This window comes from Daldinia vernicosa (assembly GCF_022497035.1).
Source record: "Daldinia vernicosa strain CBS 139.73 unplaced genomic scaffold F5Y00scaffold_19, whole genome shotgun sequence".
NCBI classification, from domain to species: Eukaryota; Fungi; Ascomycota; class Sordariomycetes; order Xylariales; family Hypoxylaceae; genus Daldinia; species Daldinia vernicosa.
In genome coordinates, this window is record NW_025953935.1 from 500,257 (window position 1) to 513,009 (window position 12,753).

The following is a 12,753-nucleotide window of genomic DNA, read 5'->3' on the forward strand; positions in this document are numbered from 1 at the left end:
ATCGTGGTGTGAATGTGTGAGTGCTAAAGAATCATTGAAATACATACATAGTCGGAGTTGGGATCGTCAAGTAAGTCAGCCTCTAATCCAAAATTGACCTACGACACTTGAACACAATATCAGCAGAATGGAGCCGAACGCAGCGGAATGGCTTCGTATGTAAAGAGCATGCATGAGTTAGAGTCCCCCGTCTCACCACACCACCATCCCCCTCTACACTAGTTAAGCGAACCTGAAAATACGGGACAAATCGCATGCACCAGAACGCTTCGGATTCTGCAGTCCAACCTCTTCTACCTGCAATACGAGGATTGATGCCTCCTACTAGCAGAGCCGATGGTACGGCAAAACGAGGGAAATGGCAAAAGTCGCTTTCCCTAAACGGCATCTGACTCCTTTCTAGTCCAATGAGAATGTCCGTAGGACCCCCGAGAAGCTAAGACCCCCCCCTGCCCCCCATATCATACCTTAAAGGCCGTGATATGGTTCCGTAGGTTCTTGCATACATACATTAACTAGGTCATTAGGTACATACACTACACTTACACATACCTGTTTGCCTACCTAATCTACCTACCTAACCCAATGTATGTATGGGCTCGTACGGCGATAATCAAGTTACGGTCAATATTGGATGACGCTCCAACCTTAAGGGTATCGGACGATGAATGCAGATGATCAGCAGCGCAGGCTTTTTTCTTTCTCCTGTGCATACAGTATAGTACCGATTGTACATATGGATTACCTACATTATGTGCTGGTAAATAAGCTAACTAACTAGACTCTTTCGATAACTAGTACCTTATTTTCCGAAAGTAAAACATGGTGCAAGCCAACCGTCTTTTTTTTTTTTTTTTTTTTTTTTTTTTTTTTTTTTTGGCAGATGAGCCGAATGGTACCCTTCTGAGGCTCTGAAACTAGACCGGGGGAGTATGTAGTTAGCTGTGAGCTTGGGGGGGAGGGTTCGCCGGTGCAACCTGTCCGGACGTTTGCAGGGAAGTAGGACGGCGCATTGAATTTCGAATTAACCAGATGGCGTTTTTTTATGAGAGATCGCCCGCTCGAGACCCAAAACTTGAAAGATCACGAAGCCAACGCCTTGGTTTGCTCGCTATCTAGTTAGTCGTATTTAGTCCGTACTTGTATTAGTCTATTGTCTATTCAGCCCACGTGAGCTTGAAGTTCGGAAAAGCTCGTCGTCGAATCTGTGTAAGCCAAGGTTTTCCAAGGTCATGATTAGGGTTTTTTAAGGAAGTGGCCTCGTAATGTAGAAGACGAAATCCCGGATGACAATACGACGGATATCCCGTCTGGAACTATCGTGATTTTCTGTTTTGCCGGCGTCGCTGTGGTGCAACTCGCCTACTTGCGCATGTTAGACAGTACAAATACCTAATACTACATTGTAGAATATGTAAGTCGATAGCTACCCATGATCCCTGTCTTCTAGTATGTAGATAGCGAACAGCCAATCATAAGTGCTCTAGCTGCTTGGGGTCTTGGAGATGGCGCTGAGACCACGGTCCGGACAGGGAATACCTCCTTTTATTTTCATTTTTTGGTCATTTTGGTCATGTACCCCGTACAGTACAATCTCTAATATCTTACAATATATGCGAGAACAAGAACCCTGGTCTCCCCATCCTATCTTGGAGAGCTCTCCCAGAACTTCTCTTTCTTTGAGAACATTCCTCTCGTTTCCCCTTCGTATCCTCGGCACCGTTCCTCTCGTTTTTAAACTCGGTCGGTCGTCGGTCGTCGGTCAATCGTTATTTCTAATATTCTTTTTACATTTAATACACTAATTCTTTCCGCTGTACATTGCTTTTAATACTACGCAGTCGTTCTAATTAGAGGGGAGAAACGAGTAATATCAACTGTCACAACCGTCCTCGTCTTACCGTAACACCTAATCCCACTGTCACAATGTCTTCGTTAAGGAACATCTTGGCCGCGGCCCTTCTTTTGGCCTCGTCGGTTCATGCCGACTATGTTATCGATCCCGGCAGCGTGTCGTTGACTGTCAGAAGTACGTCCTACAATACCTGCCCAGAGCATGTTCCGATCCAATGATTCTAACGTGATATACAGCGAGCTGGTGCCAGTCTGAGAAGAGCACCTGTCCTATAATCTGCTCGCAGACGCCGCCGGGAACCACCTTGGTTAATGATTGTGACCCGGTAGGTTTCAGAACAGATCTGGACGGTTGTCCGTTTAATACTAATATCTTCCTTGTAGAAAGAGTTGACCTACGGCTGTGTGTGCGGAGACAACAAGCAACCGAATGTGTCCGAGTACTCGCTTACTCTGCCGTACTTCGTATGCCAGGAATGGGGTGACCAGTGCGTCACGAAGTGTGGACAGAATAACGACTGTTCCAGGGCGTGCCGAGAGGACCACCCATGCGGTGCACAGAACCCGACGAGGTCCAACGCCACAACATCGAGTGCGGCCGCCACCGCTACGGCCAGCAGTACCTCTGACGACCCCAATACTGTTTACACCGGTCTGGCCGGTAGCAGCGAGGACGGGAGTAATGGCGGCAATGCGGCTTTCCGAGTAGGTGCTAATGGTGGCCTATTCGGCTTTGCTGTCATCGCCGCCAGTGTAAGCCTTGGCGTCTTTCTGCTGTAAGGAATGAAGAATGGGGGAACGTTTTCAGCCTTTGAACAGCAGCGCCTTACAGCCTTCCGAAAACTCACGAGCGCATTCTTCATCTCATACCTGGGGAGCGATGACTCGAATCATCCAGTTAAGGCGGTTGCATCTGATACCTGCCGCATACTGATATAATATTGTGTTTAGGAGCATGGGGGTTTGAAGCTTGAAAAACCTTGCATTTTTTGATAATAGAAGCGTAGATGGGATATTTGGACATACTCTTATGCTATACATAGCAGCCAGGTACTTAACAAAACGACATCCCGCCGAGGGACAATAGAGCACGCAAGGCTCAGAACTAATAATTAAATGCATGAGACCTGATCTCCGTATTAGGCCTTCACTCACACGCTACTTGTTTCCCTATTAGTAAATCTTGTGCATGACGTTATGGTCTTTACGTCAAGTCCCATCATGAGGACATTTGGGGGCCATTTGAACTGACATATTGGATAGCACTCTCACATGTCGGCTCGGTTAATCAAGCTTAAAAAAACCGATGAACCAGTAATAATGCTCATATTGTCTTCTATGGGATTTGTTCATGAAGGATGAATGAATAGACGGACTAACAAGGCTTTATTCAATGGAACTATTCAATGGAACCTGCCGAAATGTTGAAGAAGAAGAAGAAAAAAATAGGGGCATCGCGAAACTTTGCGATTTGATTTGTCTTGGTTTGATTTGTGTAACCCACGTTCCTGGATATGACACCCTATTTGCATGTGGGACTCGTTATGTAATCCGTAACACAGACGAAAACCATCTCGGCCCCACCATACTAGTGCATCCAGGTAACGGCATAAGTACTTCGTATATCCGAATGTAAATTATTCTTCCACTTCTGCACGCTACTTCGTACAAGCTGCCAACTTATACAACACACCGACTTGCCGACTGACAGCCTACAAACCTACAAACCTACAACCATTCGTGACACACTCGTTCTTATCTGTATTCCTTCTCTGTGACTTGTCTTTAATACACATATCCCATGGAGTCGATTAACATCTACTTAACTTGGGAATAATCATTCCTTTCTGTTACCAAGTTCGTCCAAAAGTTTGCAACCAATACTTCGACCGTCCAGTCGTCGCGAACAAAAGTTTCCAGGTGCTACGGTATTTGCACTTCGTTACGTATCTTTCTTGCAGTTCTGTAACCTCGGAGCTGATCGCAAACCGTCCTGCGGCCATCGAGTAAGCAGAGAAGTCCTGCGCACCACCATGGCCCCGAATAATAGCAGTATGTACAACCTTGGCGTCCTCTGCCGTCCTTGGCGATTCCTTACATCTGATCTGACACGGAATCCTCGTGTAGAAAAAGCTGTCGCCGAGTGCATCTCGGACGACGCCCTCATTCATCTCAAGTCCTACAAGTACTCGGCCGTCGACAAGTCGCCCATCTCCAATTATATCCTCCGTCCCTACGTACGTACCGATCTCCTGTTCCCGCCCTGACCGAAAAGTGCTAAGAGTTGGACTAGTGGAATGCTTTCGTTGAGCTTCTGCCGTTATGGCTGGCACCCAACATGGTGACCCTGATAGGGTTCATGTTCATTCTAGTTAACATCGCCCTATTGGTTATAGTGATGCCAGATCTGGTAGGACCGGTACGTAGCATTGCGATTCTGCAAAATGTCGATCTCGCTTGACTAATGACGTGTACTTCAGGGTCCATCATGGCTCTACTTTAGCTTCGCCTTCGGCCTCTTCATGTATCAGACCATGGACAACATCGACGGGAAGCAGGCGCGCCGAACCGGCACGTCGAGTGGACTGGGAGAACTGTTCGACCATGGTATCGACTCCTTAAACTGCACTCTTGGTAGCTTACTAGAGACGGGCGCGATGGCGTTGGGAAATTCGAAATCGGGTGTTTTTACCGCCCTGTGTCCCTGCTTGCCTATGTTCTTCTCGACCTGGGAGACGTACCACACTCACACGCTGTACTTGGGCTATTTCAACGGCCCCACCGAGGGTCTTCTAATCGCGTGTAGTCTAATGGCGATATCAGGCATCTACGGGCCTGGCATCTGGACGGAACCTATCGTTAATATTGTGGGACAAAAGTACCTCTTTGGTTTTGACGAAATCGTCGCCGACCATTCGATTCGCGACATCTGGATCCTCGTGATCGTGGGCTCACTCGTCTTGGGTCACATGCCGTTTTGCGTTCTCAACGTCGTCAAGGCAAGACGACGGGACAATCTCCCAGTCCTCCCGGTATTCCTCGAGTGGATCCCCATGGCCATATATACCTTCTCGATCGGCGCATGGCTGTACTCGCCTCACTCGACACTTAGGCGCGAGAACCACCTAGTGCTCTTCTGCCTGACCATGTCCCTCGTGTTCGGGCGCATGACGACCAAGATGATCCTTGCCCACCTTACCCGCCAACCCTTCCCGTACTGGACCGTGATGCTGGCGCCATTGGTGGGCGGCGCCTTCCTAGGCAACCTTCCGCGGTTCGGACTCGCCCCTATCTCCGCCGACCTCGAGCACTACTACCTGTGGGCGTATTTCGTATTCGCGTTCATCGTGTACTTCCGCTGGGCGTACCTGGTCACCAACAGCATATGCAACTTCCTTGGCATCAACTGCCTTACCATCCCCTACGAGAAGCAGCTTGAGAACAAGCGGAAATACGAACTTCTAGCGAACGGCGCGGCCAACGGGAAAAAGGCACAGTAGATGCGTCGGTTCGGTCGGTTGTGCGTATGTGGCAGGGGAATATGGGAGTTGGGAATACAGTGGATATACGACGTACGATTCTGGAAAAATGCCCCCTTTTATCACAGGGATCGGCGCTGGCTTCTACACGGAAGCTAACCTTTCTCCGCTCTTACATTACTTTGTTGTAATATACTAGAAAAGAAAACAGGACTATGTAGATAGATAGGCAGGCGTGGCTTCACTCGGCGCATAGGGTACTACTACGACTTTGTAGCTACGGAGCTTTGGTAAGGGAGAACAGAGGATAGGGGAGGGGAGGGGGGGGGGAGTCTGGCTTAGATACAAGCTGGGGTTAGACCGTGTACGTGTACGTACGGACGATAGAATTATTCCCTCGACCTTGTGCTCGATAGCGGGTTGGGATTGGGTACATAGAGCGCCTTTCGGATTAGTAGGAGAAAGCGCGGTAATTGATAGCGATTGCATTTGCATTTGCATTGCGATGGTGGGGTTGTTCTGAATAGACATGGGATAATGATGAGGGTGAAATGAAATGAAATGGAATGAAATTCGAAAAAAGGGGCTCTTCCTTCTATATCTATCTAGGCAGTGAGGTTTTATTGTCTGTACTATTATTGTGATACTCACCTGTTGTATCTACAGCTCAGTTTAGACTGTTCGAATCTAAGAATGAGGTAGGGAACGGGAGAGGTAGGACAACGATGGTTGACCTTGATATAAAACATGTGCTTCAGCCTTGTTATACATCCTTTTATTTTATTTTTGATCTAGCGTAATTTTAATTTAATAGTCCTTGTATTTCGCGCGTCGACGCCACAAATACATTGTCGTCAAGTCGCGCGCGTTCCAGGCCGACTACATTAGAGAACCCCTTTATCCCTTCCTACCTATCCTCCCTAATACGGGCAAAATTTTACCGACAACCGCACATAAGTAGGTAACCACTAAGTAGGTCCCGCTCACCTCTCCCCGGCTAGCCGGCGGCGCCGGACCTCGCCGAGGGCCTTGGAGCCGCTGAAGAAGATGCTGACGGAAACGAGGCCGATGAATGGCAGGGTCTGGAATAGGTTCCATGTAGAATAGTACAGGAAGAAGACAAGCTCCATGGCGGCGATAGATCCTAGGAAGGTGCTGTGCGCAACGGGGGCGGCGCTCAGGGCTGTGGGCAGATGTGAGAGGTTGCCGCCGACGAGAGCCCACTATATTTCGTGTTAGCGAAGACTACCTATATATGTCGTTATGTTGCTATTCCGGCTTGAATGCTCCGGGGGGATGAGATTCTTTCCCCCTCCCTTACGACTACTCTACCTGCGAACAAAACATACAACGAAAACGAAGGTTGGAGAGAAAGTGGAAGTGGAATAAATATACGTACGGCAGTAAGTAAAAGCGGGATGGTGGCCAAAATGGCAAAAACGAAAACGATAGAGATCAGCTTAGGCGGGCTCTTGGGATCGTCGCGGAAGATATGGTGGATCTCGGCGAGCTTGCCGTAGCGCAGCGGCTTCTCGTAGACGAGGGGCTTGGCGGCCGGGTCGCGCACGACTTCCACGTCGAAGACGTCCTTGACGAGGCCGGCGGAGGAGCCGAACGAGGCGATGATTAGGGATGCTCTGAGGGGGGCGGTTGCGGTGGCGAGTTGGAGGGGGAGGTCGCTGTGTTTCTGGAGGGTGTGGTGGTTAGAATATATATAGGAATATAGTAGTAGAAGTAGAAGTAGAAGATAGAGGAGGGGAAGGGGAAGGGGAAGGGATCGAACGCACAATTTCAACGGTCGCCTTGCCATTGTCCTTGACGGTTAACGGGAACGGGGCCTCGAGGCCGGAGCTCGGCTCGCGGAGCATGAGAAATGCCTGGTGAGGACGTCTGCCCTTGCCGTTCTCCTTGGCTGTCAAGGTAATCTTCAAGGTGTCGGAGCTATCGAATACCACGGGAGTTGGGAGGACGGGAGTCTTGTCGTTGAACCTATAATAATACTAACGTTGAATATAATGTATTGCTTATTTATTTCTGACAATTCCATCTGAGCATTAACATAACATACTGTCTAACGTCGGGCTCCTTAGTCCCGGCTTTCTTGGCCGTCACGATGAGCTTCGCATCTTCGAAGCCCCAGGACGAAGAAGCTGCCTGAGCGGCGCTGGCAGCTAGGAGCAGGAGGGGCGCTGCGAAGGAGTGGAGGAATCGCATTGTTCGGCGGGACTGTGCTGTGCTGTGCTGTCTTGAGTGCGGTTGTGGTGGTGGTGGTGGTGTTAGTGGTGGTAGTAATATTGGTAGCAGTGGTAGCAGTAGTAGGTAGTAGTATTGGTGGTGGTGGTGCAACAGCTACCCACTGAGCGACTTGCTGGAGCTTCCTTCAATTGAACACAATAACCCGTTCCACTTCTTTTTTCTAGTGACAGTTCGCTGTTGTCGTTGTAGCTGACGTGGTTTCTGCTTATCGATAAGAGTACCTACGTAAGTCCCGGGTGGTTATATATAACTATACAGTGTTAAAAGCTTGTATAACCCACACGGTCTTTATAGTAGTTGTAGTAGTTGTAGTTCCACTAATACACTCCCCCTTTTCACTAACCTACTCAGTTATCGCTTATGCCACTTATCATTAGAAACACATGTGGATTCTATATTTTATTCCCTGGTAGACGTAGTATTCTAGCAAATATCATAAAGCATATCAAGCTTATAGCTCCAATCTGCTCCTAATAGCTTGCCCCTTCTCCCCTGAACGCGACTCGCTTATAAAAGCATCCAGCTCCATCCACTCCGCTGCAAATGCAGTCAGTATCTTTGCCCAGTCGTCCAAAGAGTCCATATCTAGATGCTCGCCGTCATCGTCCATAGTATGCCACGTATCCGGGAATGGCGAGGGGATGATGTGCAGCACCTCAACTCCTCGCACCATAAAAGGCACGTGATCATCCCCGATGTACGCTTTGGTGAACTGGGATGTTTGTTTATTTGAGTCCGGTAGGAATGGATTCTTCGGTTTGGTCCTAAGAAGGCCTAGTTTCCGCATTCTCTCTTCTATCTTGGACATGCCTTGGTAGGCCCAATGCGTCGACTGGAAGTACGAAGGGACGTGGGGATCCGCTGCTCCGAGAAGATCAATGAGTAAGAATAGATTGATCGAATCAAGGCGGGTTCGATATGCCGAGCTGCTTGCGTGCAACTCGGAATCCCAGCTTTCTGCAAGTGCTCGAGCACCATAAAGGGAGTCTGTGTCAGTCCAGCTGACCCAAGCTTCTTCTCCATCCAGGAGCAGAATCTGGACGCCCTTTTCTTCCTCTAGGCCCAGGCCGGCATCGCCAGATTCCTCCATGGCCTCCCACTTCTTCGTTAGAGCTTCATCGATACTTCGTGCTACGTGCATCAACACGGCACAAGGAGCGGCACTGTCCGTAGCTCCGATGAATCCTTCCGGGCGGTAGAGACTATCGTAATGCGCAACTAGCGTCAAGCGACCAACGTCTCCAGCTCGCGCCCATGGTGGGTCGCGAGTAATAATGAGATTCTTAAAGGGAATATCCGTGCTACCTGTTGCCGGCGTCTTTGCCGTCGAATTGTGCCAGTCGATATTCCATTTCGGAAGTTGCCGAGAGAAGAAGTCGACAAAATGATGCTGTACGGCGATAGAACCCGGAGTACCAGGTACCCGAGGTATCAATATAGGCGACAAGAGAGATCCGGTCTTGATGTCGAAGTCGTGAGCGCCGCTAGGAATATAGCGAAGCGCATCATCTGACAGTTCCTCATAGGCAAAGACGTGAGCCGAGAGAAGGAACACAAGCAGTGCAATAGTCCCGATACGAGCCCATTGAAGGGATCCTTTTATATAAGCCATCGAGACTTACAGTAATACACCCGACCTCATCCCACCGACATTGGAACATCAAGACACATTACGACCGCGAAGTTGACGTGGCAGGGTTTAGAAAGTGGACAGTGTGTTATAATAAATTACATAGTAGCGAAGTACCTATGTACCTATGTACTTTGTAGCTTTTCTTTCCGGCTGCGGCTAAAAACTTCCGAGTACCTGCGCTAGTAGCGATCCGTTAGACGCGATTGACGCTTACGTATTGTACTTACAGGGACAAGCCCCATGTTATTCATGCATTCTAAAGACTTACAAACTCGGTTTGACTACGAATATGCTGACTTAGGAACTCCGAGCTATATTTATTAAATCTACCTATCCTCATCTCTAGGAGGAAAAAAAGAAACTCTGTTCAGAGGGCATACATAATATAAGCATTGGCTTGAGAGCCACGTGTATCAAGTTTATCTTCCGAAATGCAAACAATCCTGTGACCAATCGGAAAATTGCTTGATTGTTGGAGCAAGATCATGACTTCAAAGACATGGCGCGCATAGTTGGAAACGATATATATATATATATATATAGCCCATCTTGCACGGTGCTACAGAATGAAAATACCACTAGCTAGGTATCATTTATTTATACCTATTACAGAATAACTACCTAAATTAAACAACAGCTCCCTCCAAAATAACCCATCATCTTCAAAAACAGCACCTACAAATGATAAGGCGGTCCAGAGCCCTCAACCGTAGCATAAACAGCCCCAATGGCATCCGCAAGCTCGGCAGGGAGCGGTCCATCCTCAAGCGCACCAAGCGTCTTCTTCAACTGATCCAAGTTCGAGACGCCGAAGACGACGCCGTCGCCATACTTTCCGTCTAGGATGCTATGGAACGTCGTCCACCGCAGCGCCGCCGCGTGGCCGCTAATACCGTACTTCTCCGCGGCGGCTCGGACCACGTCGACGGACGCTTGGACGGGGGGCTGGCCGTAGACGGCGCTGTATAGTCTGCCGATTTGGTTCTGGGATAGGGTTAGGTACCTGGTGTTAGACAGAATGGTCGGGGCGTTTGTTGCTGGTTAGCTAGATGCTAGAGGAACTTACGTCGTCTTTCCACCGCGACGACGTGGTGGATTTTCCGGCGTTGCCGGTGAAAATACCGCCTGCGGCAGGACTAACCCAGGCGTTCGGTTAGCAACGAAGACCCGTTGGAATTTCCGACGTCGACTTACCTGTAGGCAAAAAAGGAGATGTTATGTTTACGCAGAAGCGGGAACAGCGTCTTTTCGCCTCCCCTGACCAGCGCGTTGTAATGCCCCTGGTACAGGTCCGGCTTAGCGTAGCCCTTCTCCTCGGCGACGTCGATGAACTTCTGCACTTCGTCCTCGGTGTAGTTGGACAGTCCGAATCGCTTGTACTTGCCCTGCTTGACGCCCTCGTTGATCGCCTTCGCCGCGTCCTCGATGGACGTCTGGCGGTCGGGCACGTGCAGGTACATGGTCTCTACGCTGGGAGTCTTGAGCTCCTCGAGAGAGAGCTTGATGCTCTGCTCGATCTTGGCGGGCTCGTGGGACCCGGGAAGGCCGTCTTTGACCTTGGTGTGGATGATGAACCGGGAGGCGGCCCCGGCTCGCCCGAGGCGCTCCTCGGACCCGGGGTAGTTGCGCCCGGTGTCGATGTCCCTGTAGCCTCGGTTGTAGAAGGCATCTAGGAGAGCTTGGACTTCTTCTGGGCTGTCGAAGTGAGCAATTCCGGGGTGGTTGACCTTGCTGCCCACCTATGATCATGTCGTTAGAAATAGTTGCTCTAGGGTGGTGAGACGTACGTACCGTGTGGGTGCCGAGGATGATCTTTACGGGCACTGAGGGAGCCATGTCGGTCAAAAGGGGGGGTATTTAAAGGGCTTTGCTGTGGGTAAGTTTACTTTGAGATGATATGGAGTGAGATGTGTTTTACAGAATTGTGTGGTGGTCGATCGACTTTATAAACACAGGCGGCATCTACATCCCCTATTGTTCTACACCAAGTATCATACCCTTCCTCGTTTTCGTTTAATCATCCATAAAACTTGCTTTGAAATCACTCTGAATACTCCAAAGTCGTTTCTTCTTAGGGCTACTCATATTGGGAACCTCCCTCATGACGTGATCGGTTGGTCGGAGATTCCGCCATAATTCCGCAACTTTTCCGCAAATTGGCCGCAACTTGCCCGCCGTGACTAAAAGGACTAAGACGCACCTTGGGTTTCAGCGACGCGCGCCTTTCTACGAACATGCTCGGATGGTTATTTACGCCGAACAGTAATAATATTCATAAGTAGCAAGGGATTGTTGTTAAGTTATGGGTTCTGATGAATTAGTGTTTCTGTCTTGTTGGGTTTTTGACTTGGCTTACACGATAATCCTATCAGAGACTATTGAAATGAAGCTAGTGTAATATGCTATCACTATAAAACTTTAAGGTCTTTTAAGTATTGTTAAATAAATAATATTTCGATAAAAGGGATTCATAAAGCCTCTTTTCGTAGGCCGAGGTCAACTAACGTTTAACTTTGAGGCGTGCTTAATATGAGAAGGCCATCATGAGAAACGATTTAAGGTGAAGTATCGGTTATGAATTTCAATGTCTTTCTTAGTGTAAGCCAGCCTGTAAATATACCGCAGTGAAAAGAAGAAAGAATTCACCACTGGCACCCAACACCGGTGGCATGCTTCGGATGGTCATCTTATAGGATATGCTATACTCCAATTGCCTTACTACTCTTGTCAATCCAGCATTTCATCTTATCTCTGCCAATTATACACGTCCAGATTACCTTTATCAAATCATCAAACTCGTCAGCATTATGCTGCGAGATAAGCGGCCCAGGCTGCAGAGACGGCACCAAAAGCGGCTCTTCCCCCGAAGACAACTCAACCCATTTCACCGCAGAATCAGCTTCCCACAGCCCACCACGAGCCGTAAACATAACAGCACCCGCACAGTCAGCCCACCCCTTGGTCATGACGTCGTATATATTGGAGATGGTATCGATGATGAGCTGCGAGCGCCGGACGCTCTCGATCAGAATCCACAGCTGCCACATCTTCGAGGACGCGTCGTATTCTCTGTCAAACTTACTGACGGTCCCGTGGGGCGGGTAGTTGTTCTGGGCGAATATATCTTCTCCTCTGTATCGCTTCGCCGCCTGACATATCTGGACCACCCACTGCCGCAGCGTTGGCTGCTGCTTCTCGGCGTGCGCGCGCGAACGCACCGAGCCGTCGAACAGCAGTATGAACTGGTAGGCAAACAGGGCGTGGATACGCGCTAGTTGCGCCCGTATACCTTGCGCGCCGCCGGCAGCACATGGGCCCTGGCTGGCGAGTGCGGCTGAGCGCCACTCGGCAATCTGCAGTATCGTCTCCTTTATCGCCGGCGTGCGACTCACGTACGTCGCGAGCGTTGTGAAGGCGTCCTGGAGACACATGGGCATACCCTTATCATATAACCGCCGATGGATAAAGCTATTATAGCCATTCCGGACCCAGAAATGCAGCATTTCTCCTACCGCGCTGATGAAGGGTTCT

General features: G+C 49.3%; 5 protein-coding genes across 5 annotated transcripts; 2 read left to right on the forward strand and 3 right to left on the reverse strand.

Annotated features, from left to right (window-relative positions):
• Nucleotides 1-1,926: 1,926 nt before the first annotated feature.
• Nucleotides 1,927-2,634, forward strand: F5Y00DRAFT_261450 (uncharacterized protein; the record flags this gene model as incomplete). Its single annotated transcript, XM_048011207.1, has 3 exons — nt 1,927-2,029; nt 2,092-2,180; nt 2,239-2,634. The coding sequence occupies 3 exons, from the start codon at nt 1,927-1,929 to the stop codon at nt 2,632-2,634; spliced, it is 588 nt and encodes a 195-aa protein (XP_047865592.1).
• Nucleotides 2,635-3,432: 798 nt separating this feature from the next.
• On the forward strand, nt 3,433-5,714 carry F5Y00DRAFT_235440 (CDP-alcohol phosphatidyltransferase). The gene is made up of 4 exons (XM_048007554.1): nt 3,433-3,906; nt 3,982-4,091; nt 4,148-4,273; nt 4,335-5,714. The coding sequence occupies exons 1-4, from the start codon at nt 3,888-3,890 to the stop codon at nt 5,352-5,354; spliced, it is 1,275 nt and encodes a 424-aa protein (XP_047865593.1). The 5' UTR covers nt 3,433-3,887; the 3' UTR covers nt 5,355-5,714.
• Nucleotides 5,715-6,066: 352 nt separating this feature from the next.
• On the reverse strand, nt 6,067-7,784 carry F5Y00DRAFT_235442 (Oligosaccharyltransferase subunit Ribophorin II-domain-containing protein). The gene is made up of 4 exons (XM_048007555.1): nt 7,402-7,784; nt 7,121-7,322; nt 6,733-7,020; nt 6,067-6,556 (listed from the first exon to the last, which is right to left on the reverse strand). The coding sequence occupies exons 1-4, from the start codon at nt 7,545-7,547 to the stop codon at nt 6,317-6,319; spliced, it is 876 nt and encodes a 291-aa protein (XP_047865594.1). The 5' UTR covers nt 7,548-7,784; the 3' UTR covers nt 6,067-6,316.
• A 111-nt stretch (nt 7,785-7,895) lies between these two features.
• On the reverse strand, nt 7,896-9,273 carry F5Y00DRAFT_235444 (uncharacterized protein). Its single transcript, XM_048007556.1, has one exon. The coding sequence runs from the start codon at nt 9,199-9,201 to the stop codon at nt 8,041-8,043; it is 1,161 nt and encodes a 386-aa protein (XP_047865595.1). The 5' UTR covers nt 9,202-9,273; the 3' UTR covers nt 7,896-8,040.
• Nucleotides 9,274-9,897: 624 nt separating this feature from the next.
• Nucleotides 9,898-12,725, reverse strand: F5Y00DRAFT_252782 (putative aldo/keto reductase; the record flags this gene model as incomplete). The annotated part of the gene is made up of 4 exons (XM_048009969.1): nt 9,898-10,206; nt 10,289-10,358; nt 10,417-10,906; nt 11,942-12,725. 4 exons carry the CDS (start codon nt 12,723-12,725, stop codon nt 9,898-9,900), a joined length of 1,653 nt encoding a protein of 550 aa, XP_047865596.1.
• Between the last annotated feature and the right edge of the window lie 28 nt (nt 12,726-12,753).

What these genes read in the sequence shown, in the direction of transcription:
- F5Y00DRAFT_235444 (XM_048007556.1), bottom strand. Translation starts at nt 9,201, where the DNA reads ATGGCTTATATAAAAGGATCCCTTCAATGGGCTCGTATCGGGACTATT.
- F5Y00DRAFT_235442 (XM_048007555.1), bottom strand. Translation starts at nt 7,547, where the DNA reads ATGCGATTCCTCCACTCCTTCGCAGCGCCCCTCCTGCTCCTAGCTGCC. An exon ending in GCAAGGCGACCGTTGAAATT is followed by an intron (nt 7,021 to 7,120) that starts GTGCGTTCGATC and finishes CACACCCTCCAG; the next exon opens with AAACACAGCGACCTCCCCCT. An exon ending in TCCCGCTTTTACTTACTGCC is followed by an intron (nt 6,557 to 6,732) that starts GTACGTATATTT and finishes CACGAAATATAG; the next exon opens with TGGGCTCTCGTCGGCGGCAA.
- F5Y00DRAFT_235440 (XM_048007554.1), top strand. An exon ending in ATTATATCCTCCGTCCCTAC is followed by an intron (nt 4,092 to 4,147) that starts GTACGTACCGAT and finishes GAGTTGGACTAG; the next exon opens with TGGAATGCTTTCGTTGAGCT. An exon ending in TGCCAGATCTGGTAGGACCG is followed by an intron (nt 4,274 to 4,334) that starts GTACGTAGCATT and finishes CGTGTACTTCAG; the next exon opens with GGTCCATCATGGCTCTACTT.